Source organism: Lates calcarifer, linkage group LG13 (assembly GCF_001640805.2).
Source record: "Lates calcarifer isolate ASB-BC8 linkage group LG13, TLL_Latcal_v3, whole genome shotgun sequence".
Taxonomy (NCBI): Eukaryota; Metazoa; Chordata; class Actinopteri; family Centropomidae; genus Lates; species Lates calcarifer.
In genome coordinates, this window is record NC_066845.1 from 26,363,824 (window position 1) to 26,389,380 (window position 25,557).

Consider the following 25,557-nt stretch of genomic DNA (forward strand, 5'->3'; position numbering starts at 1 on the left):
AATATGAATTCTGTGTTGTTCTCCACAGTTGATCCCCAGCACTATGAAACTGTCAGCAGAGGGCTCAGAGTTCTTCTTCTACTACTCTTTATTGGGCAACGACATCACCAGCGAGCCTTTCCACAACCTGCTGAGTCCTGACTTTGAGCCGGAGCGCGCCTCTGTGCGCATCCGCAGCAGCAAACAGATCCTCCAGGCCTTCCTGTCTCAGCAGCCCAGTTTACAGGTGAGAGTCTGACAAGTGTCTGACTGATAAACTCATCACTACATGTTACCGGCCATGTGTCACCATCAGTCCCTGTCTGTGTCCGTCCTCCTCAGATCCACCTGTGCTGTGGGAATCACTCTCTGGGCAGCACTGACGTGTCTCTCTCAGCTCTGTCTGCAGTTTCTGTGGATCTGGAGAACAAGGCAGCGACGGTGGAGGGAGCATTCATACTGCAACCTCCAAAACGCGTCAAACAGACGCTGCCAGCTCTGCCTGCTGACCTGCAGCCGACTGTAGGAGTGGCTGTTACTCTGAGGAGAGAGGAGGTCGCACCACAGGTACACACAGCATTATCTACCTCTGGTAAAGCTAAAACCTGATGTTTTCCAACTAATTACTTTATAAAAACCTCATAAAACATCCTTGTACTTGTTGCATGTAACCAAAACAACAAAGTAAGTTGTGAGAGTCTGGGAGAAAAACCAAATAACAGCCACCCTGTCGTCTGTGTTTTCTCCAGTCTTTAGGGAATAAAGGAGGCGGAGCTCAGACACACCCTCCACCTGTCCCGCCTCCGTCTGCCCCTCCCTCAGTTCCTCCTAATGGACAGAGACCTCGAAGCTCCTCTCCGGTCCGAAAACGTCGTGACTCTCCGCCTCCAGGTCCTCCTCTTCCTCCTCCTTCCTCTCACACAGAGAGTGAAGCTGAGAGTCTGCTGGAGGAGCTTCAGCGTGGTAAACAGGCAGGACTGGCAGGTGAAGCTCAAAATGCCACATCATGTTTATACAAGAAGTCAGACACGTCAAACCTTGAATGAGCAGGTTGTTGAATGTTTGTTCATGTGTCCAGCTGCAGATCTGGAGGCTCCTGTGCAGCTGAAGAGTCGACCTGAAGCTCCAGCAGAAGGTGGAGCGTCATCTGTCAGTGTGTCCGCTCCCAAAGTGTCCATCCCCTCCTCCGCCCATCATTACTGCTTCTCACTGGACCTCAGAAGCCTGGGAAACCTCAGCCTGACACACCCCATCGCTGCTACGCTCAGGTGAAACACTGACCTGTCAGAACTAAAAGTTCTGTTTACTCCACGTGAAGTTTACCTGCATTAGTTTGTGCATCTCTCACCTTTCCCCAGAAGCTGTTTTCCAGCATCATTTTACTCACAAGCTTCACTGTGAAGACACAGTGTCACAGTTGTAATAAATGCTTGTTGTATTTCAGGTATTCGTATCAGTTCTTCGGCAGCGCAGCGCCCATCATGACCAACCCTCCTGTGGAGCTGCAGAGGAACATGGACGTGTCTCTGCCTCAGTCTTACTGCGCCTTCGACTTCGCCGCCTTACCACAGCAGCTACAGGACACCTTCCTCAGGTAGTAAACACAGCTACACACAGTGCTGATGTGTTGGTGGAGGGAGGAGGCGATGTTTGTCAGTCAGGGATGATGGAAGTAGAAATAATTAGATGTATTATATATATTACCTTTGTTTATTGTTTTATCAGTGACTGATGTTTTATGTGACTGAGCTGAATGTTCTCTAACTCTGTTTATTACTAAATGAGACACTTTTGCCATCAGATTGAATTTTAGTGTCAGACAAACTGTAAAGATGATACACTGTTCAGTGTGAGCTAACATTAACACACCACCTAAATATATTTACCTGCACTGGGATTCAGTTAATCAGAATTTAATTTGCTTGCAGAGCAGAGCAGAGTCTTCTTTATAATATAGTTTCAATGCATCTTAGAAGATGCAAAGACAAAGTATTTTTAACCTCAGTCTTATTTATTTTATTTTTGGGTAGATCTTTGGGCCCAGGCTCCAAAATACTGGAGTTATCCTTTAAGTGGGACGTATTCTACCTTGGTGGACAATAAATATATGTTTTATTTTGTTCTAACAAAGCTGCTCAGATATTGTGTTAGTCCCACTATTATAACCTGATTGTCTGTAAGGTCACTTTGGGACCAGCAGGTGGTGCAATAGGACTGGTTTGTGACAGGATGAGGTGTGTTTCTCTTCAGGTTTTGGTGGCTACAGGAAGCTTCTCCAGTGTGATACAGTGTGTTGTGTGTATCTGTGTGTTTCATAGAGTTCCCCTGGTGGTGGAGGTCTGGCACAGAGACTCCACCAGCAGAGACCAGCTGATTGGACGAGCCTCCATCCAGCTGTCTCACCTGCTGAGCTCGGAGAGGAGCAGGTTCCTGGCATCGACAGGAGAGCAGAGCTGGAGACAGACTCACCAGGACCGGATCCCTGTGGTCAAAACACACCGGTACGAAACAACACTGACTGACCATGGTGTCATCGATATCATGACCTCTGTGTAACCACCGTGTTTCCTTCCTTCAGTCCCTCTGAGAAGGTCGCAGAGTTGAGCTATGTGGCGACGCTGGAGGACCTGGGATTGGTCAAAGCCAGAGAGGTCATCGTGTCTGATTCCTCACAGGTGAGTTAACAGTGTGTGAGTAAACGTGTACTTGTTGTTGGTTTTCTCTTGTCTCTGGTCACCATTAGAAGATTTGTTCTGTTCTCTCAGACTGAACCTGTAGCCCCCACACAGCCGTCCTCCCACCCTGCTGCTCCCAGCCTGCCCAGCGCCCCACTGGGCCCCACAGCCCCCACAGCCCCCAGAGACACCCTGGAGTACCGCAAGGCCCTGGAGCTGGAGCTGTGGAAGGAGGAGCAGGAGGATCTGTTCGATGATCAGGTGAAAACAGGACTGATATTATTAATATCAGCTTTTTGAAAACGGTGAATGAGGGGCGGTTGATCACAGTAACCATGTGTTTTTAATAAAAATCTTATATAATGTGTGTGTTATTAGTTGAGGAAGAAGGAGCTGAGCCACATGCAGGCGTTGGCAGAGGAGTGGAGGAGGAGGGACCGGGAGAGAGAAGCTCTGGTCAAGAAGAAGGTGGAGAGTTAACACCTACCTGCACACACACACATGCATCAGACTGGACCGAGTGTGATGACTAACCAAGGTCTCCTCTGTCTGTAGGAGGTGGAGTATAATCTGTTGGAGGAGCAGCTTCAGAAGACTCTGTCTGATCTGGAGAGAAGAGAGAAACAGCTGGCGGAGGCCGAGCTGGAGGTCTGATCCTCCTGATGCTTTACACTGCACTATACACAGCATTATTTAGATGGAGTGTGGGAGAAATTAGAACTTGTAGCCGCCTCAGTTTCTCTAAGTTGAGACTCTCACTTCTGTTTGTTAATTGCACACTTTTTAAAAACACAAATGGAAGTATTTTGCTCACACTGGGCCTCCGTACTTACAAACTAAAAGCCACAGTGAAAGGATCACAGCAGCAACATCTACTGTGGTGGAGGATTCATGACAGAATAAATCTGTACTGTATCAATTCTGAAGCAGAAACAAAGGTACATACAGGTGTATTGAAGGTGAAGATGTGAACATAGCTTTACAAGTCAAGTGTGTCCAGTTGAGTCCAGTATTTACCGACCGATTTGTTTAACCTGAAACATTATTATATAGCACTACCAGACTCCACTGACAAAAACAGTTTCCTCCACCACTGAAAGTCACACAGTAACACTAACTAACAGATGGAGGCAGCACCTGACCAGAAACTCCTGTGTAAAATAAAACAAACACTTTAATGTCTATAATCAAGCTGCTTACTTTGGTGGAAAGGAGGAGGAGAAACACACCTTCATGATCTTTTTAAAGAGTTGATTTCAGATTCTTCCTCTGTGAAATCCCCTCTCTCATGGTGGTCAGCAGTTTTTACAGTGAGTGTGTGTTTCTGCGTCTTCAGACTCAGAGGCTGCAGAGGGAGCTGCGAGCCGACCACGATCTGACCCAGAGGGAGCTGCAGGAGAGCAGCAGGAGGCTGCAGCAGGAGTGCGACCACCGGGTGGCGCTGGAGAAAGACAAAGTCCGACTGATGGAGGAGGAGAGATCCCGGCTGCTGCAGCAGGTAGACACAGAGATACAGAACTCTGTCTGTGATTCTAAATGTTCACGTCAACCTAAAAATAATAAGTTCTTTCACTCTTTCTGATTCTGTTCTGCAGATCACAGACGGCGAGTCTCGGTACAAACAGCTGGAGAAAGAGTTTCAGCTGTACAGAGAACAACAGAACATCAGACCTGAGTTCAGACTGCAGTCAGAGATCAACCTGCTGACTCTGGAGAAGGTAACAAACTTCATCTTCAGTGTAGTTACTGTGATTCTAATTCTAACCATAATAACTTAGAGAAATCAGTGAATAATAACTCAGACTTTTTCAGATGTGTGACTGACTTTGTTCTGTGATTATTAAGGTGGAGCTGGAGAGGAAGCTGGAGTCCACCACCAAGTCAAAGCTTCACTACAAGCAGCAGTGGGGACGAGCCCTAAAAGAACTGGCCCGGTTCAAACAGGTACTGTGCTGGTTCAGAGGGAGGGGTGTTTTCTCAGACCTGTGGTCCAAAACCCAGATACTCACAAAACAAATGTGACAAGTTGGAATCAGTGATTTTTTTCTTTGAAACAATTAATGAATTATCAAAATAGGAGCAGATAAATTTTCCATCAGTCGACGTTTATCAGTCAGATGTCTGATGCTCCTTGAATGCACCACAGTAAAACTAAATGTTCATGTTGATGAGCTGAAACCAGTGACTTTATGGATGATAGAAATTTGCTCTAAAAAATCTAATCTTTGTAATCATGATAACTTTACTGAAAGTTTACCATCAGAATAAAGAAGCGGTGGAAGGCCGCTCTGCCCTGACAGCGGCCATATTTCACCACAGATAATAGTAGTTTTTCTGCGTTGGGGCGTCTGGTGGAGTCGGACGCTGCAGGTTTTTAATCTGCTGCTGGAGACGAGCTGACAGTGTTAAGACATTTAACAGCTCTGTTTAAAGAGACGGAGCGAGCGGAGGAAACTGAGCTCAGCCCCGCCGCCATCCGTCAGCTGATTATCACACCGTGACTGTGGGAGCGTCTGCAGACGTACGGGTACACAAGTACAACATGTTCTGTATGATCGATGTGCGTAAAGACAAGAGGCTGTGTAGACTTTGGCTCAAGTTTAAGTTCCTCTGCCCTTAGAAAAAGCATCAGTACCACATGTAGGAATAGTTATTACACGTAAAAGTACGTTTCAAATCTTTCTTCTGTACAATAATCTCAGCAGCAAAGTCTCCTCTTCTAATGGGGCCCATCTTTCTTATTTTTGCAGGTGTGCATGTAAATTAGATGTTTTACCACATTTTGCTGTGACTGTTTTCCTGCAGTTTACACGTTGCCTCGTCTATGCTTCGGCTTTAAATTTGAGATGTTATCATATTGATATAGTTTTATTTTTCTTTGAGCCTCAGTGTGCTGTGACTCCTCTCGTCATCACCACAGAAAACACATGAACTTTTCAGTAAACAAACACAACGTGTCTCTGCTGACCTCAGCTCTGTTAGCCCATTTATTATTTCACATCATGCTATGTTAATCACATTGTCATTTCACTTATTACTAATGCAATACAAGTTGGATTATACATGTTGTATAATACAGTGTTGGTTCAGCTGGTTTGTATAAAACCAAACCGGTTTACGCTGCTGTGCTGCAAAACCAGAAGTAGACCCAAATCAGGTTCTGAGTAAAGTGACCAAACTATTGAGTAGATTACAATAAAACTGGATCGCTAGCTTTTCATCTAGCGCCTTCATCAGCCTCAGCTGGACTTTGTGCTAAGTGCTTATTAGCGACTGTTAGCATGCTAACACGCTAAAATAAAGTAGTGAACGTGGTGAATATTAGATCTGCTGAATATCAACATGCTGCTGCTCGGAGCCTCAGAGCTGCCAGCTTGGCTGCAGACTGTTAAAGACGTGCACATCAGCTACGGCATAACCATAAATTCAGCTTCAGTTTGTGTGTGTGTGTGTGTGTGTGTGTGTGTGTGTGTGTGTGTGTGAAGGAGGAAGAGAAGGAAAGAGTGAGGGAGAAAGAAAGAGAGGTGTGTTTTTACACCAGAGCCAAATATTTAGCTGAGGTGAAGTAGACAATGAAATGTGTGAGAGCCATCAGTTCTTAACAGCACACACACACACACACACACACACACAGCACTAAGTGGGGCTTTAGTCAGCCTAAGACTAATGTAAACACACACACAGACCTTATCTGACAAACTAATAACTGTTACTGACATTAACCAGCTGGAAAACTGGACGGACATTTTTCCTCCATCCCTCTCTCTCTCTCTCTCTCTTTCTCTCCCTCTCTTTTCTTTTTTTCATCAGTCTCTCCACTCTTTCTGTTTTCTCCCCATCTCTCCCTCAACTCACTTCTCCTATCTCCCTGTTTACTTTTTCTCTCCTCTTGTTTGTTTTATTCTTTTCCATTGCTAGTTACTAGTCTTCCCTTTTTGTTCACTTTCTCTCCGTCTTTTCTTTCTAATATTTCTCTCTTTTTATAAACCTATTTCTGCCTTTCTTTCTCTCTCTATTCTTTTTTTGTTTCTTTTTCCACCTCACACTTAATTTGCTTTTATTCATAAGTCCTCTTTCCCTTCCTCCTTTTCATCCTCCCTCCAATCTGTCTTTTTTTTCTTTTTCTATCTTTTATTTTTCCTCTCTCTCTCACTCAGTCTCCCCTTCCTCTCCTCTCTAAGTGCCACATCATTGTAAAGAAAACACAGTGTGATTTATGCAGCTCTAAGGGGGTTCGGCGCTGAGTGTCACCCCTCGCCTATTAATCATCCCTGGGATTGCGTTGAGCAATAAGCTAGCCAGCCGCTAACTATTCAGATGTCACACTCTCGCTTTTTATAAAATATCAGGCCAGTGTTTACACGACCATCTGTCTTGGCGCGCTGCGGTTTTTAAAGCTGAGGCTTGTTTGGTTTTTCTCGGCCTCTCCTCGCCTATTTATTCTCTCCTCTCAGCGCTTCGCATGGCGTGCTGTTTAGCTCAAGTCGGATCATAAAAATTCTTGTCCGAGGAATAATGTGCTTTTCAACCCAGGAGGTGCGGGCGGCCGGAGAGGCAGAGTGAGAATTAATATCCAGACAGCAGTGAGGTATTAGATCAGAGAGTCAGCCACAGTCTTTTTAAATTCAAAATATTGGGACAAGGAGCTTAAGTTGGTCTTTTCAAAGCAAAAATATTGGGACAAAGAGATTAAAGTACAGAGCCTGGGAGCTAAATTTGGTATTTTTAAAGCCCACGCAGAAGGTCAGGCAACTAAAAGCTGGTTGTAGTGGGAGAAGAGAACTAAACTTGGTCATTTTTATAGACCATAAAGAAAGAAGCAAATAATTAATGATATATTTATATCTGCAAATCCAACATAAACATGGGCCACCAATATAAACCTGCCTAATTTGCCAAACCAGAAACTTTTCCAGCTGACGCACCAGTCTGCCTCACAGGTGTCTTATACTGTCTGAATGTCTGCAGTCATGTCTCATGGAAATGAGCTGGAGTTTGTAGCTTCCTGAAGGGCAGCAAATCAGTTCTCTGATGAAGGGAATAACGCACTTGGTGGAGGGAATACTACTTATGTGTGCATTGTGGTGTTCGACTCCTCCACTTCATCCGTTACTTTAATTTGTCAGGAAACCTGCTGTTGTTTTCAATAAGTCAGTATGTACAAAAATGCTGATCACAATTTTCCAAAGTCCATGGCGATGTCTTTAAATAGCTTGTTGAACAAGTTTTTACTTTTTTTTACTTTATTTTTACTTAAAAAAAATTATTGAGCCACTTATCAAACAAACTAAATAAATAAATAGAAAGTGTGGCTGCAAAAAACTAACTCTGTGTAACTTTTCTAAAAGCAAATATAGATTTTTTCCTGCACTTTTTGTTTGGAAGTGGCTTCAAAATAATTGGTAATAATAATCTCGAAAGGGGAGGACGACTTAGAAAACAAAAATTGACATGGCATATTCTCAAAGACAATTTTTTTTGCTCCTGTATCTGGATTTCGGTGGATCCATAACCCTAGTAGCATTATACTGATTTAAAGTATTGCTATTGGGAAAGAAAATGTAGGATCGATGCATTTGTGTCTAAAATATTGATAAAATTCAGGAAATATCTGATCTTAAGAAGAAGATAAGAATCTGAACATTCAAAGCCAGTTTTGAGGTTTGATACCCGCTCGGAGTGATCAGTTGCTGTGTTTGGACCAATTCACCTTCATCATGTCTTGGTCTCAATCACGTGATCCTGTTTCTACCCAAGTTTGGAGGTCAGTTCTCCATGGGTCGATCCAGACTAAAACTGCCCTCTCTCATGATGCTGTTTGTATAAAACTGTCTGTCAAACAACAGATGTAACATGTCGTCTGAGGGAATTTCAGTTTTACTGGTCTCAGTGGAGACTCGCTGATAGTTCCCACTGCTCATTCCTGGAATATTACCGAGGTCCAATACGAGGGGTGTGTTCCAGACAGGGTGGGTCAGAGAGTTTGATGCATTTTCTGGGACAAGTGAGGGACAATTGTTAGTCCAACTTGAGTGGAAACTAGGCTGAAAAGCAACATCAACAAACCAGGAAAGACGAACAGTTGTAGGTTCAGAGAAACACTCAAAAGTTTAATATGAAAAGTCAAACAAGTTTTCCTCCGGGCCCCAGTGGGAACCTGCTTCCAACACAAACTTCAGACTGAACGAATTTCAATCTGACATTGGATGACTTTCATCCCAGTTGGAGAGGAAGCTAGACTGTTAACCTCTTCAGACCAGAGATTACTGGAAGACTCAAGATTTAAACTTACGTTAGAGTCCAAGTACCAAACTTAAACAGAGCTGAAACAGTCAGTGGAGGGACAAATAATCGTCCTCTACTCAGACAATCGACTGAATGCAGAGACGTTTTTAAATGTGGAATACTAAGCATTCACTTTGGCTTTTGGGAATTGTAATTGGCATTTTCTGTTATATATCCATTGCGTAGACCAAACTAATTAATTAATAAATTGAGAAGAAAATGGACCAAAAAATTTAATACAGATATTTCCAAATTTCTAAGCTGTTTTATTTCTTGTTTGGCTGCTTGTGTAAAGACTGCTGTAAACATTTTATTACTCTGGCTTCTTTTGTGAAAGGGTTTCTGTAGAAAAGCATGTTTATATTCCTCAGAAACTCTTGGCTTTGTATTGAATATTGCATTCCCAGTCTCCGGTTCTTGTCAGAGAATATTAAACGAATACAACAGTGTGATCTGTGGTTTTTAGTCTTCACATTAAGCGTTGTTTCGACCAGACCAGCGGCCTCTATCGCAGACACACAGACCACATTCTTAGACCCTGCTCCTGTATCTCTTATCTCCTGCTTATCAGTCTGAAACCCCAACACAGCAGCCTGATTCAAACACTGCATTCATGCAGATATAACGGTGCTGTGGGGTTATTTAACCCTGGTGGTGCAGATCTGATCTCCTCAGCACTGACAAAGCTCTAATACTGTCAGGGTGAAGGTTTTGGATGAGGGTTAGTGAGTAGGGATGTAACCATATCAAATTCAGATATTTTAAACACAGATGTCTGCAATTTTCGCTGTACTAGATCCACAGATTTGAAGAGGGAGAGAGCGGATTGCAAAGGATGATGGGCAGGCGTGGGACGATGGTCGCTGTAGTTCTCATTTTTAGTTTAATAACCGATTATTCAACTAATAATTTCATCTCTTATCTGTTCCTTTAGTGAAATCTTGTCTGATTTTTATACAAACAGCTCACTGTTCCACATAACTTAGATTAACCGTCCTAACTTTCATAACTTATTCACTGTACCGTTGTTTTTTTTTTTTTTTTTACGTCAGAAGGTTGAAAGGTGTATGTTCGTTGGAACATGCACATGACATTCACTCCACCAGCCTTTAAAAGATTTCAGTTGTTATTTCCTCTGTCCTGCTGTACCTGCAGCTTTCACTGACTTTTCAGATGTAGGTCATTATAATAATTCACTGTTTTACCCATCAGAGCAGAAAAACTTCTCTTGAAAACCCTCAGCTACTTCACCTTCAGTCTGTCAGCCCTGTACAGAAAGCAGAAGTTTTAAGAATATTTTCATATTTCTCTGTGATTTCAGTTGTTATAGAGAGACACTTGTCCCAGTCGTGCTCATTTCCCTTTGTGTTTTATCCATCACATCCCCAAAAAACCTCATACGGCGACTGTAGGAAAACTCCCCCTGAACTCCCACAGGTGGCAAGCTGCTCAGAAAACTACATCTGAGCTGAGAAAAGTGCATCCACATGTGAGCGATGGTACAAAAGTGTTTGTGCGAGACGTCCTCCCACAGCTGCTCGGGACTGTTGACCTCTGAAAGTAGAGGCGAGTAATGGAGGGAAGACGGAGGGGAACCTGGGGGAGGAGAAGTCATTCTCTGGTCATCGTCCCAGAAATCAGCCCCCCGACTGCCTCGGACCTCCATCCTTCCCGCCTGGACTTCCTCTCAGGGCTCGCTCTGCAGCTCACAGCTTGTCTGCAGTTTACCATCATTTGGCCTGTTTGAGTTGGAGTTCGGGAGGGCTGATGAGGGGTGGACGTCATCTTCTGGTGTCTCTGCCTGGAGCTGCATGAAACAGATATGTTTCTGCTGTGATCTGTTAAAAAGAACATTGTCATTTATTTTTTTACCGTTTGAAAAATATTTAAACAAGCGCAGGACTTTCTGCAGCCCCTCTGGACGCTCGTGGCAACGGCATGTTAACTAAATAATGATCAGTTTGTTTGAACGTGATCCCAGTCGTTGATCTGCCGGCTGACCCAGGTTTATGTGAACGTACAGACTCTCTTATCATGTGAAGATCCACTAACAGTCCTATGACCTACAGATGACATAACATTGTCTGGCAGCCAAATCTGATGGAGGCCCTGACTTTCAACATGTTAGCAGCCAGTTGCTTTTCTAGATTCAAAACTGATCTGATTTGTCTTGGCATGGGCTGCACGATTATGGCCAAAAAGCTAATCGCAATTACTTTGATCAATATTGAGATTACAGTTATTCATTGATTTTAGGGACAAAATATTTTATTGTACTTCGACATTAAACAAACTGTTTTCACCTCCTAGAGGCAAAATATAAATAAAACTGGACCAAAACTTTCTGCTTTCACCAGGTGTTTACTGGACACAAACCTGTGGCCAAATGAAATGCAGTTTATCTAGATTATTTCCGTCTGTCTTTGGGAGCTGGATTCATACAGTGATGTGCTGTAAAAGGTTGCTGTTTTAGATGAGTTGATGCTGGATAAGGACGAAGATTTAGTGAGGGAACGTTGTGCAGCTGTTTTTGTTGACTTTGGAAAGTCTAAGCTGATCCTCCATGTTTGTTGTTAACAGCATCGCTGAGTTACATCACCAGTCTTTTTTTCCACTTAGTAATTGTGTGATTTGTGTAGTTTTAGGCACAAAAACAACTTTTCATGTTGATCTAATTTTAAGTCATTTTCCGCCTGTGTCACTGATGACGTTGCTCGGAAACCCGTCTAACCCATTGCTCTCTTTTTTAAACCAGATTTTTCTTTTTCCTCATGAACTGAAACCGACCTCAGAAACAGTTCCTCAGAGTTTGTTGTTAATTTGTCTTGTTCTCCTTTATTGAGCTTTTTAACTTGTAAAAATCTATTGTTTTGATCTATTGTGTCCGCAATAGATGTGCACTAAATGTGCAAGAAATATGCCATGTTAAATTTTAGTATTGTTGAGTAACCATGAAACACTTCTGTTTTCCTCTGCTGTCACGTCTATTGTGAGACTGGCAGTGATGACTGAGTATCAGCAGTAGCTTTATGCTGTTATTAGAGCGATCTGTGAGACTTCCTGTGTTCAGCAGTGTTTCAGGTGTGTTTATATGGAGGTTAAGCTCTCCTCTGGACGGAGTTCATTATCGTCTTAAAATGAAAACGTATTAGTGTGAACATAGCTTTAATTCTAATGTAGATCAGTTATATCTGGCCAACACCCAGTCCTCCTCTGTTTCTGTCCCTCAAGACTAAAACACAACCCCGAAGTTTTCAAACTGAAATGGGTCCAGCAGAGTTTCCTAAAGTCTCAGTTGAGTCGCGTGGACACCAGGCGTAACCATAGCAACTAAAACATATTAGCGTGGATGTAGTTTGAGAAAGGTCAGCATCTCAGGCATCTTGTACCTAGATCCTGTTTGGATCGGGTCCCCTTCTCTTTAAGGTCTGTGTCAGATCAGGTCAGAAACGTTGGATCTGTAAAACCCTTGTTGTGTTTTCAACAGTACCTGTACAGAGCCAGAGCCTGGCCGTGACGCCGTCAGCTGAGGCTGCTGGGAGATTCATGACTGTAAAATATCTGCTTCAGGGCACAGAGTTTTAGTAGCTTTTCTCTTTTACCACCCCCCACCCCCCCACCGAGGCCCCAGTATCACCTTGTCCTCTAATTGTTTCAGGACTCAGCCTCAGATTGTCCTTGGCAGTGGGCACTAGAGAAAATGTTTAGCCTGTTTGTTTTTCTAGTAATTAGCCTTAAAACGGCCTGTAATACAGACTGCTAATGGTCCACAGAGAGCTGAGCCTGTGTCAACACACTGTCTGTGTGTGTGTGTGTGTGTGTGTGTGTGAGTGAATGATGTGTTCATGAGAGATTGTGTGTGTGTTTTTTCTGTTAGGAGGTGAGGGAGATCAGGCGTGTGAAAATGGAAGCTTTCTGTCTGTGTGTGTGTGTGTGAGCGAGCGGTTGGGCAGTAATGTGAAAATGTTAGTTTTCCCATCCAGAATCAGCCGGCCGGTCGTTCTGCTCTGTATCACCAGAACACACAGACAGATTCCAGCTTCTCAAATCACCTTCCCACTGCCTCCAGCCTCCTGCTCGTTGGCGTGTTTTCCAGCTTTTTGCCCTGTTAGCGGAGCAGCTGAGGGACGGTGACGTCGGCCGCTCTGTTTCGTCCAACACGTGTCGATCCATTTAAGATATTTTAACAAGTGCTTTTTAGATTAAATTAAAATCTGTTTCAGATATTTGTGGACTTTGGAGGATGAACTCCTGACCTTTTGTGCAACGCCACCATGAGATCACTTCGCAACACTTCCCAGGACAGAGCTACAGTTAGTCGATTGACAGAAAATTAATAGATTAATCAGGTAACTGTCTAAGTCATTTTTTAACCCCTTGTAAGCCCTAGGATGTTTTTTTTCTCCACAACTGTGGGGCCAGAATGAACAACCTTGAGTTCTGTGACTGAAGAATGTTTAAATAAGGTGACTACGATGACGTCTCTGTCAGTTGTCTCTAAAACCAAACTTATAAACTGATTATTAACATTTACAACAGCAGATGATTGAGTATTTATTCACGGTTTATTAATATTCCCCCCCCATTCTCCAGGCTTCTTTTGTTAGTCAGTGGCTGTGTTGAGGCAGGAAACATTAAGTTGTTGTACATTTATTTTTCCACTTTATCAGATTTTCCAGCAGGTTCTTGGATTTTAACCTGCAACTTTTAAATTATAACTGTTTTGATTTATAATCAAAGTTCTGAGGGAGGCAGCGAGAAGCTCTGACACCACATTAGTGTTTTTGTTCTCCCTGCTCAGACTGTTTCCTTGATTTATTAACGGTCGACTGAGCCCAGATTGGTATGATGGGTAACTTTGGGAAGTCTGGCTGGTGTGCCGGAGCAGCTGAGAAATATGACTTTCAGACATTTTTATGAAGTTTTCCTTGCTGTTCTCATGGCATTGCTGTTGGTCTCCGTGTGAATTCTCTGATGGTGCTGCTGCATTTTTCTCAGGGAGGTTTTATGAAAATTTGAAACCAGACAAATTTATCATCAAACTCTGTAATTAGAAAACAAAACAGGTTCTTGGCATCTGAATGCACACATTTCAGCAACGGGGTCAGAGGTTTGTTTTCAAATATCTGCTCTCAGATGTGATTGGGTGAACAGCGGTCAGTGCAGAAAATGACAAGAGCTGGATTCAAGTCAAACATGTTTGAAATTGTTGTGATGGTTTTGAAACGATTGAGGCAAAAGATTTATGTTGTGAACGCTCTCACACAATAAGAAAATCCATTGTGGTTAGAGCTGAAATAATCCGTTGATAATCAGTAAATCACTGGAGTTCATTTTTTAACAAAAGTTTAGTTCAATGATTTTGACCAAACAACGCACTAAATATTTATTTTTTTTAATAAGCCGCAGATCAACTAAAAATGAATAGAATTGTTAGATGTAGCCACAGTAATGATCATCATCAAATATATTCAGTCATATTTTGTGTTTGTGCAGCGTGAGCAGGAGAACGCCATGACGCGTCTGAAGAAGCAGCAGGCGGAGCTAGAGGCCATGAGACTGCGTTACCTAGCAACAGAAGAGAAGGAGGCAGTCCGACAAGACAGACAGGAGCTGGACGACATCAGGAACGAACTCAACAGGTGAGGGTTTACAAACAGAAGTTTACTGAACTTTCAGCTTCAGCATGTTGTCATCGATTTGTTAGTTAATGAATTAGTGTCCCATAAGAAGAATATTTAAAATAACAATTTACCATTTAATTTACCATCATTTTTTTAAAAAAACTGCCAATATTCTGTGGCTTCATCTTCTCACTTGTGAGGATTTGATCGTAAACTTAATATCTTTCAGTTCTGGTCTGGCCAATGCAGATATTTATACTTGTGGTGCAAAAAAAAATCAGGTCCAAATTTGTCTCTGTAGAAGTTGTTTTGGAGCATGTTTGAGCCATTTGGAGTGATTTGAGACAGGTTTGTACTAAGGATTATGGAGAAGTTGACCTATGTTTGGTGTCTGCTTAGTCATAGTAAGGCCTTAAAAACATTTTAAAAAATGTCATAGCATAGTAAGGTGTCAAAAAGTGTCAAAAAATGTCATAGTATAGTAAGGCGTCAAAAAGTGTCAAAAAATGTCATAGTATAGTAAGGTGTCAAAAAGTGTCAAAAAATGTCATAGTATAGTAAGGTGTCAAAATCAGTCAAAAAATGTCATAGTATGTTAAGGTGTCAAAAAGTGTCAAAAAAATTCATAGTATAGTAAGGTGTCAAAAAGTGTCAAAAAATTCATAGTATAGTAAGGTGTCAAAAAGTGTCAAAAAAATTAATAGTATAGTAAGGCGTCAAAAAGTGTCAAAAAATGTCAGTATAATAAGGTGTCAAAATCAGTCAAAAAATGTCATAGTATAGTAAGGTGTCAAAATCAGTCAAAAAATGTCATAGAATAGTAAGGTGTCAAAATCAGTCAAAAAATGTCATAAATAGTAAGGTGTCAAAATCAGTCAAAAAATGTCATAGAATAGTAAGGTGTCAAAATCAGTCAAAAAATGTCATAGTATAGTAAGGTGTCAAAATCAGTCAAAAAATGTCATAGTATAGTATGGCATCAAAAAGTGTCAAAAAATGTCATAGTATAGTAAGGCGTCAAAAAGTGTCAAAAAATGTCATAGTATAGTATGGCATCAAAAAGTGTCAAAAAATGTCATAGTATGTTAAGGTGTCAAAAAGTGTCAAAAAATGTCATAGTATAGTATGGCATCAAAAAGTGTCAAAAAATGTCATAGTATGTTAAGGTGTCAAAAAGTGTCAAAAAATGTCATAGTATAGTAAGGTGTCAAAAAGTCTCAAAAAATGTCATAGTATAGTATGGCATCAAAAAGTGTCAAAAAATGTCATAGTATAGTAAGGTGTCAAAAAGTGTCAAAAAATGTCATAGTATGTTAAGGTGTCAAAAAGGCTCAAAAAATGTCATAGTATGTTAAGGTGTCAAAAAGGCTCAAAAAATGTCATAGTATAGTAAGGTGTCAAAAAGGCTCAAAAAATGTAGTATAGTAAGGTGTCAAAAAGTGTCAAAAAATGTCATAGTATAGTAAGGTGTCAAAAAGTGTCAAAAAATGTCATAGTATAGTAAGGCGTCAAAATCAGTCAAAAAATGTCATAGTATAGTATGGCATCAAAAAGTGTCAAAAAATGTCATAGTATAGTAAGGTGTCAAAATCAGTCAAAAAATGTCATAGAATAGTAAGGTGTCAAAAAGTGTCAAAAAAAATTCATAGTATAGTAAGGCGTCCAAAAGTGTCAAAAAATGTCATAGTATAGTAAGGCGTCAAAAAGTGTCAAAAAATGTCATAGTATAGTAAGGTGTCAAAATCAGTCAAAAAATGTCATAGTATAGTAAGGTGTCAAAAAGTGTCAAAAAAATTCATAGTATAGTAAGGCGTCAAAAAGTGTCAAAAAATGTCATAGTATGTTAAGGTGTCAAAAAGTGACAAAAAATGTCATAGTATGTTAAGGTGTCAAAAAGGCTCAAAAAATGTCATAGTATAGTAAGGTGTCAAAAAGTGTCAAAAAATGTCATAGTATAGTAAGGTGTCAAAAAGTGTCAAAAAAATTCATAGTATAGTAAAGCGTCAAAAAGTGTCAAAAAATGTCATAGTATAGTATGGCATCAAAAAGTGTCAAAAAATGTCATAGTATGTTAAGGTGTCAAAAAGTGTCAAAAAATGTCATAGTATAGTATGGCATCAAAAAGTGTCAAAAAATGTCATAGTATGTTAAGGTGTCAAAAAGGCTCAAAAAATGTTGTAGTATAGTAAGGTGTCAAAAAGTGTCAAAAAATGTCATAGTATAGTATGGCATCAAAAAGTGTCAAAAAATGTCATAGTATAGTAAGGTGTCAAAAAGTGTCAAAAAATGTCATAGTATGTTAAGGTGTCAAAAAGTGTCAAAAAATGTCATAGTATGTTAAGGTGTCAAAAAGGCTCAAAAAATGTAGTATAGTAAGGTGTCAAAAAGTGTCAAAAAATGTCATAGTATAGTAAGGCGTCCAAAAGTGTCAAAAAATGTCATAGTATAGTAAGGCGTCAAAAAGTGTCAAAAAATGTCATAGTATAGTAAGGTGTCAAAATCAGTCAAAAAATGTCATAGTATAGTAAGGTGTCAAAAAGTGTCAAAAAAATTCATAGTATAGTAAGGCGTCAAAAAGTGTCAAAAAATGTCATAGTATGTTAAGGTGTCAAAAAGTGACAAAAAATGTCATAGTATGTTAAGGTGTCAAAAAGGCTCAAAAAATGTCATAGTATAGTAAGGTGTCAAAAAGTGTCAAAAAATGTCATAGTATAGTAAGGTGTCAAAAAGTGTCAAAAAAATTCATAGTATAGTAAAGCGTCAAAAAGTGTCAAAAAATGTCATTAGTATAGTATGGCATCAAAAAGTGTCAAAAAATGTCATAGAATAGTAAGGTGTCAAAAAGTGTCAAAAAAATTCATAGTATAGTAAGGTGTCAAAAAGTGTCAAAAAATGTCATAGTATAGTAAAGCGTCAAAAAGTGTCAAAAAATGTCATAGTATAGTATGGCATCAAAAAGTGTCAAAAAATGTCATAGTATAGTAAGGCGTCAAAAAGTGTCAAAAAATGTCATAGTATAGTAAGGCATCAAAAAGTGTCAAAAAATGTCATAGTATGTTAAGGTGTCAAAAAGGCTCAAAAAATGTAGTATAGTAAGGTGTCAAAAAGTGTCAAAAAATGTCATAGTATAGTAAGGTGTCAAAAAGTGTCAAAAAATGTCATAGTATAGTAAGGCGTCAAAATCAGTCAAAAAATGTCATAGTATAGTATGGCATCAAAAAGTGTCAAAAAATGTCATAGTATAGTAAGGTGTCAAAATCAGTCAAAAAATGTCATAGAATAGTAAGGTGTCAAAAAGTGTCAAAAAAATTCATAGTATAGTAAGGCGTCCAAAAGTGTCAAAAAATGTCATAGTATAGTAAGGCGTCAAAAAGTGTCAAAAAATGTCATAGTATAGTAAGGTGTCAAAATCAGTCAAAAAATGTCATAGTATAGTAAGGTGTCAAAAAGTGTCAAAAAAATTCATAGTATAGTAAGGCGTCAAAAAGTGTCAAAAAATGTCATAGTATGTTAAGGTGTCAAAAAGTGACAAAAAATGTCATAGTATGTTAAGGTGTCAAAAAAGCTCAAAAAATGTCATAGTATAGTAAGGTGTCAAAAAGTGTCAAAAAATGTCATAGTATAGTAAGGTGTCAAAAAGTGTCAAAAAAATTCATAGTATAGTAAAGCGTCAAAAAGTGTCAAAAAATGTCATTAGTATAGTATGGCATCAAAAAGTGTCAAAAAATGTCATAGTATAGTATGGCATCAAAAAGTGTCAAAAAATGTCATAGTATAGTAAGGCGTCAAAAAGTGTCAAAAAATGTCATAGTATGTTAAGGTGTCAAAAAGTGTCAAAAAATGTCATAGTATGTTAAGGTGTCAAAAAGGCTCAAAAAATGTAGTATAGTATGGCATCAAAAAGTGTCAAAAAATGTCATAGTATAGTAAGGTGTCAAAAAGTGTCAAAAAATGTCATAGTATGGCATCAAAAAGTGTCAAAAAAATTAATAGTATAGTAAGGCGTCAAAAAGTGTCAAAAAATGTCATAGTATAGTAAGGTGTCAAAAAGGCTCAAAAAATGTCATAGTATAGTAAGGCATCAAAAAGTGTCAAAAAATGTCATAGTATAGTATGGCATCAAAAAGTGTCAAAAAAAATGTCATAGTATAGTAAGGCATCAAAAAGTGTCAAAAAATGTCATAGTATAGTAAGGCGTCAAAAAGTGTCAAAAAATGTCATAGTATAGTAAGGCGTCAAAAAGTGTCAAAAAATGTCATAGTATAGTAAGGTGTCAAAAAGTGTCAAAAAATGTCATAGTATGTTAAGGTGTCAAAAAGTGTCAAAAAATGTCATAGTATGTTAAGGTGTCAAAAAGGCTCAAAAAATGTAGTATAGTAAGGCGTCAAAAACCATCAAAAAATGTCATAGTATAGTATGGCATCAAAAAGTGTCAAAAAAAATGTCATAGTATAGTAAGGCATCAAAAAGTGTCAAAAAAAATGTCATAGTATAGTAAGGTGTCAGAAAGTGTCAAAAAATGTCATAGAATAGTAAGGTGTCTAAATCAGTCTAAAAATGTCAAAAAGTCAAAAAAACCTACCTCTCATGTTACACCAAGAGTAGCATCTCCTCAACAACGCTGGAGCCACACAGCCGGACCAACTACAGTTTAGTGGACCAGGACAGCAACAACAGGACAAATTAATGCACCAGAGGGCATTTTCTTTTTCCCATGGACTTACTAACATAACTGGACTTTGTTTACCTTACCTTGTATATCACAACTTGTCTCAGTGTAGGGTGCAACTTTCTTAAGATGTGTTGTTGAGTTTGTTTACAGTCAGGTTACTGACTTATCTTAGCATGTTCACACTCCACCTTTGACCGACTGGTTCTGACTTTGACCTTAAATGAACTCTCCTTTGTTAACCTCCCCCACATGCCAGGAAGTCAGTCCTAGAGGCCATTTTCTGACTCAGCCATCTTGGTTATAAATCCTTTGTTGTAATCCATGTGGCTTAAAGCAACCATCTTACCTTTGTTTTTCACAGACGCACATACTTGCACACACCTCTACACAGTGTTGTAGGTTAGGTTAGATTTTGTGCTTGTTATTTCATTTTGGTATTTGTTCAAATAAATACTTCTGAACACTGAATGTTTTGCTGGTCTGTTTAATATTTTATGAAAATTATTATTGCCAATTTCTCTGCTATAGAACTCCAAATCCTTCAACTAAGTATTGATAGGGTAATTATGGTTGTATTAAATTATTAACCAAGGTTCCAAAACTTTGAGACTGACTCAGTGAATCAGCAAAAGGGTTACGGTTAGGGTTACGGCATTTAGTCAAAGCTAGGGTTAGGGTTACAGCTTTTAGCAGGAGCTTAGGGTTAGGGTTAGGGTTACGGCATTTAGTCAAAGCTAGGGTTACAGCTTTTAGCCAGAGCTAGGGTTAGGGTTAGGGTTACAGCTTTTAGCCAAAGCTAGGGTTAGGGTTACGGCTTTCAGTCAAAGCTAGGGTTAGGGTTACAGCTTTTAGCCAAAGCTAGGGTTAGGGTTAGGGTTACGGCTTTCAGTCAAAGCTAGGGTTAGGGTTACAGCTTTTAGCCAAAGCTAGGGTTAGGGTTACAGCTTTTAGCCAAAGCTAGGGTTAGGGTTACAGCTTTTAGCAGGAGCTTAGGGTTAGGGTTAGGGTTACAGCTTTTAGCCAGAGCTAGGGTTAGGGTTAGGGTTACATTACAGCTAGGGTTAGGGTTACAGCTTTTAGCCAGACTAGGGTTAGGGTTAGGGTTACGGCTTTTAGTCAAAGCTAGGGTTAGGGTTAGGGTTACGGCTTTTAGTCAAAGCTAGGGTTAGGGTTAGGGTTACGGCTTTCAGTCAAAGCTAGGGTTAGGGTTACAGCTTTTAGCAGGAGCTTAGGGTTAGGGTTAGGGTTACAGCATTTAGTCAAAGCTAGAGTTACAGCTTTTAGCCAGACTAGGGTTAGGGTTAGGGTTACATCTTTTAGCCAAAGCTAGGGTTAGGGTTACATCTTTTAGCCAAAGCTTGGGTTAGGGTTAGGGTTAGGGTTACGGCTTTTAGTCAGAGCTAGGGTTAGGGTTACAGCTTTTAGCCAGACTAGGGTTAGGGTTACGGCATTTAGTCAAAGCTAGAGTTACAGCTTTTAGCCAGACTAGGGTTAGGGTTAGGGTTACATCTTTTAGCCAAAGCTAGGGTTAGGGTTACATCTTTTAGCCAAAGCTAGGGTTAGGGTTAGGGTTACAGCTTTTAGTCAGAGCTAGGATTAGGGTTACAGCTTTTAGCCAGACTAGGGTTAGGGTTAGGGTTACAGCTTTTAGCCAGACTAGGGTTAGGGTTACAGCTTTTAGCCAGACTAGGGTTAGGGTTACAGCTTTTAGCCAGACTAGGGTTAGGGTTAGGGTTACATCTTTTAGCCAAAGCTAGGGTTAGGGTTACATCTTTTAGCCAAAGCTAGGGTTAGGGTTAGGGTTAGGGTTACAGCTTTTAGCCAAAGCTAGGGTTAGGGTTACATCTTTTAGCCAAAGCTAGGGTTAGGGTTAGGGTTACAGCTTTTAGTCAGAGCTAGGATTAGGGTTACAGCTTTTAGCCAGACTAGGGTTAGGGTTAGGGTTACATCTTTTAGCCAAAGCTAGGGTTAGGGTTACAGCTTTTAACCAGACTAGGGTTAGGGTTACAGCTTTTAGCCAGACTAGGGTTAGGGTTAGGGTTACATCTTTTAGCCAAAGCTAGGGTTAGGGTTACATCTTTTAGCCAAAGCTAGGGTTAGGGTTAGGGTTAGGGTTACAGCTTTTAGTCAGAGCTAGGGTTAGGGTTACAGCTTTTAGCCAGACTAGGGTTAGGGTTAGATCTTTTAGTCAAAGCTAGGGTTAGGGTTAGGGTTAGGGTTACCGCTTTTAGCCAGAGCTAGGGTTAGGGTTAGGGTTACATCTTTTAGCCACTTAGGGTTAGGGTTAAAAGTAGAGGAACTCAACTCAAAAGTTAAGGTACAAAACTTTATTAATTCCGTTCTACAACAACATTTAACAAACCACAAATGACAGATGTTTGACCACTTGGAGACAATTTTATTTTTAGTTTTATTTTTTTATTTCCCCCCCCCTACATTTAATGAAATAATGAGCACATATGAGGATATGCTTATTAAAGTCTTGTACATGTCTTTACATCTTGAAGAACATTTAACTACTTTTGTTGTTCTCTTCAAGTGTCTTTTCCTCCTCCCTCCTGCAGAGATAGAACATGTTTCTGACAGAAACTGTCCAAAGCCTCAAGTCCTGAAACTTACACATATAATTAAGGAAGAAAAAGACAATTTAATTATCCATCAAATGCTTCTATTACTACATACAGCTTTTCCAAATCTTGTTGCTTTATAATACAAATGATCTCTTACATTAGTATGACAGTATGATATTTTCTGACATTGACCACCCAATATACACTGACATTTTTTGACACTTTTTGACACCTTACTATATACTATGACATTTTTTGACTGATTTTGACACCTTACTATACTATGACATTTTTTGACACTTTTTGACACCTTACTATTCTATGACATTTTTTGACTGATTTTGACACCTTACTATACTATGACATTTTTTGACTGATTTTGACGCCTTACTATACTATGACATTTTTTGACACTTTTTGATGCCATACTATACTATGACATTTTTTGAACACTTTTTGACACCTTACTATACTATGACATTTTTTGACACTTTTTGACACCTTACTATACTATGACATTTTTTGACACTTTTTGACACCTTACTATACTATGACATTTTTTGACACTTTTTTGATGCCATACTATACTATGACATTTTTTGACTGATTTTGACACCTTACTATACTATGAACATTTTTTGACACTTTTTGATGCCATACTATACTATGACATTTTTTGACTGATTTTGACGACCTTACTATACTATGACTTTTTTACTTTTTTGATCATATTACTATGACATTTTTTGACTGATTTTGACACCTTACTATACTATGACATTTTTTGACACTTTTTTGATGCCATAATACTATAACTATGACATTTTTTGACTGATTTTGAACTACAACTATAACCTATATACTATGACATTTTTTGACACTGATTTTGATGCACCTTACTATACTATGACATTTTTGACTGATTGACACCTTTTACTATGACACTTTTTGATGCCATACTATACTATGACATTTTTTGACTGATTTTGATGCCATACTATACTATGACATTTTTTGACTGATTTTGACACCTTACTATACTATGACATTTTTTGACACTTTTTGATGCCATACGATACTATGACATTTTTTGACACTTTTTGACACCTTACTATACTATGACATTTTTTGACACTTTTTGACACCTTAACATACTATGACATTTTTTGACTGATTTTGACACCTTACTATACTATGAATTTTTTTGACATTTTTTGACATTTTTTGACACTTTTTGACACCTTACTATACTATGACATTTTATGACTGATTTTGACACCTTACTATACTATGACATTTTTTGACTGATTTTGACACCTTACTATACTATGACATTTTTTGACACTTTTTGACACCTTACTATTCTATGACATTTTTTGACACTTTTTGACACCTTAATATACTGTGATATTTTTTGACTGATTTTGACACCTTACTATAATATGACATTTTTTGACACTTTTTGACACCTTACTATAATATGACATTTTTTGACACTTTTTGATGCCATACTATACTATGACATTTTTTTAGGTTAGTGTTTTGGGTGAAAAATCAGGTCCAAATTTGTTGCTGTAGAAGTTGTTTAGAGCATGTTTCAGGCCATTTGGAGGTGGATTAAGACAGGTTAAGACAGGGTTAGAGTTTTGGGTGTTTAGTCAGAGGCCAGTTTTAGTTAGAGCTCCAAATTTGTCTTTGAATGTTCTCTGGCTAATTAGTTTTAGCAAGAGAGCAGTTGCTGTCGATAATCTTGCCTTCAGATTCTCTTTGCTTAAATGTGTCCTTTTCCTCTCAGAGGAAAACTGATGAATGTGACTGAAGATATAATATTTTATTTCCCAGATTAAAGCAGCAAGAGGACAGACTAGGCCCCGCCTCCTCCATGTCCGGCCCCGCCCCCGGCCCAAGTCTTAATGAGAGTGCAGATGAACACCTGAGCCGACTGTTGGAGGAGAGAGACACCCTGCTGAGGACCGGAGTTTACACCCATGAAGACCGGATCATCGCTGAGCTCAACAGACAGATACAGGACGCCATGAGGGACCGGGGGAACCTCTGACAGCTGCCGGAGCCGTCCAATCAGAGATGGACTCGCACCTGAAACGGCAGGTAAACCAGCTGTTAGGATCAGCAAAGCTCTGAGGCTGTTTCTCAGTCTTTTTTGTCTGATGTTCATGGTAGAAATTAAGAACGTAAAAAAATGATAGAACTCTTACCATGATACAAACATACAGAAGCACACTGGGTTCACCAGATTATGGTTTGGTTTTCAGGCTCCTTCCTCAGCCTAAATTGTTGTGATTATTCCAGTAGGATCTTGTAATTTTGGGATGTTTTTCTGTGAGATCCACATTTCATAACTCTTCACAGATTATTCTGAAATCACAAGAAAAATAAATTATTTTTTAGGTAAATGCAGTGTGCTTCTGTAGAGACGTTTTGTTTCACAAGATAATTCAGCAGAGGAAAGGTTTTAATTTATTTACAACCTCAGGAATAGAGATGTTCAGATTGATGTAAATCTCTTTGTCTTTGTGTTTAAGGAAAACTTGAGTCTGGGCCTTATTTTCCAGTGTTTTTGGGTGTAAATGATTGATAGGGACAAAATTTATTGGAATCTTTGCTTGTTTTTGTCAGTGTTTTGTTTTATCTTAACTGGGGCTGCAACTAAAATAAACTTTCATTACCAATTAATCTGCCAAGTATTTCCCTGATTAATCATTCTATCTATAAAATGCCACAATCATAAATCCAAGGTGAGTCTTCAATAATCTAATTCTGTCTTAATGATGGCTTAAACAAAAAAATATTTTAATTTCCAATTAATCTCTTTTAATGATTATTTTCTTGATTAATCCATTACTTGTTTAATCTATAAAACATCAAAAAGACACGAAATATTCATTTTCCTACAATGAAAAACCAAGAAAAGCAGCTAATCCCCCCCCCCCCCCCCCTTTTTTTTTTTTGCGCTTAACAAATGATCAAAATAGTTTCTGATTAATTGAGTAATTGTTGTAACTCTAGTCTGAAGAACAATCTGTAGTATAATAGAGGATTAAGAAAAAGTAAATACTCACATTTGAGCAGCAGCTGAAACCTGTGAATTAAATAAGAATTCAATGATTAGAATAGTTACTGATTAATACTCTGTTCATCAATGAGTTTATTAAAACTGAAACAATCAATCAAATAAGAACAATGGTTTCAAATCTGTGCATGTTCATTTTCACAGAAACAAACTGAGATGTCTGGAAGAACAGAAGTCAATGAAAAACTGGTTATTTGGTTAATGATGTAAAATTTTAACAATTAGTAGTGAATAGACTAAAACCTGGAAGATTTACGGCCTGGTCCTTTAATTTGACTGAGCAGCAGAGTGTTATTTAATTTGAAGTGACAGAACAGGAAATAAATGTGTTGTGAAGTTATTAGAGGATCTTGTTACATCTGTGGAGTAATGATGCTGTTTGTCCTGAGCTGCTGGTTGGTGACACTGATGAGAGGTTTTTATCTGACAGCAGGTGGCGCTGCAGCCTCAGAAAAGCCTCCATACACTCGTCCAACCTGCAGACACTGTGAGACTTTTATTTATTATTTTTATCATCAGAGTGGAGACGACTCTGAGCTCTGTGTTTGTCTGGAATAAATTATTTTGGGATAAACTCTGTTTGTGAATAATGTGACTTGTTTTTGTATTTTCTGATGAAATTTTAATATTTTTCTTCATTAAAGTTATTATTACAATATCA

The 25,557-nt window shown here is 39.2% G+C and overlaps 1 protein-coding gene and 1 long non-coding RNA gene across 5 annotated transcripts in view; both read left to right on the plus strand.

Annotated features, from left to right (window-relative positions):
* LOC108881667 (centrosomal protein of 120 kDa) overlaps nt 1-25,557 on the plus strand; it is a 29,323-nt gene extending 3,766 nt beyond the window's left edge. Inside the window, exons 6-21 of one of the 3 annotated variants that reach the window (XR_007814386.1) lie at nt 29-226; nt 322-546; nt 729-963; nt 1,058-1,247; nt 1,424-1,573; nt 2,298-2,480; nt 2,558-2,654; nt 2,745-2,915; nt 3,033-3,122; nt 3,210-3,302; nt 3,991-4,152; nt 4,250-4,372; nt 4,500-4,598; nt 14,436-14,581; nt 23,648-23,914; nt 25,327-25,557. Coding sequence is in view for 1 of the 3 variants with exons in the window: in XM_051074867.1 (XP_050930824.1) it covers nt 29-226; nt 322-546; nt 729-963; nt 1,058-1,247; nt 1,424-1,573; nt 2,298-2,480; nt 2,558-2,654; nt 2,745-2,915; nt 3,033-3,122; nt 3,210-3,302; nt 3,991-4,152; nt 4,250-4,372; nt 4,500-4,598; nt 14,436-14,581; nt 23,648-23,864 (2,379 nt within the window). In the remaining 2 variants the exon portion in view is untranslated. Of the gene's footprint in view, nt 1-28; nt 227-321; nt 547-728; nt 964-1,057; nt 1,248-1,423; nt 1,574-2,297; nt 2,481-2,557; nt 2,655-2,744; nt 2,916-3,032; nt 3,123-3,209; nt 3,303-3,990; nt 4,153-4,249; nt 4,373-4,499; nt 4,599-14,435; nt 14,582-23,647 lie in introns of all 3 variants that reach the window. The other 2 variants (XR_007814387.1, XM_051074867.1) reach the window with 2 other exon arrangements.
* On the plus strand, nt 16,268-19,751 carry LOC127143160 (uncharacterized). 2 transcript variants are annotated; one of them, XR_007814390.1, is made up of 4 exons: nt 16,268-16,411; nt 16,450-17,168; nt 17,207-17,964; nt 19,101-19,751. It is a non-coding gene; the product is annotated as an uncharacterized LOC127143160 (long non-coding RNA). The 2 variants fall into 2 exon arrangements; XR_007814389.1 differs by lacking the exon at nt 19,101-19,751 and having other exon boundaries at nt 17,207-18,378.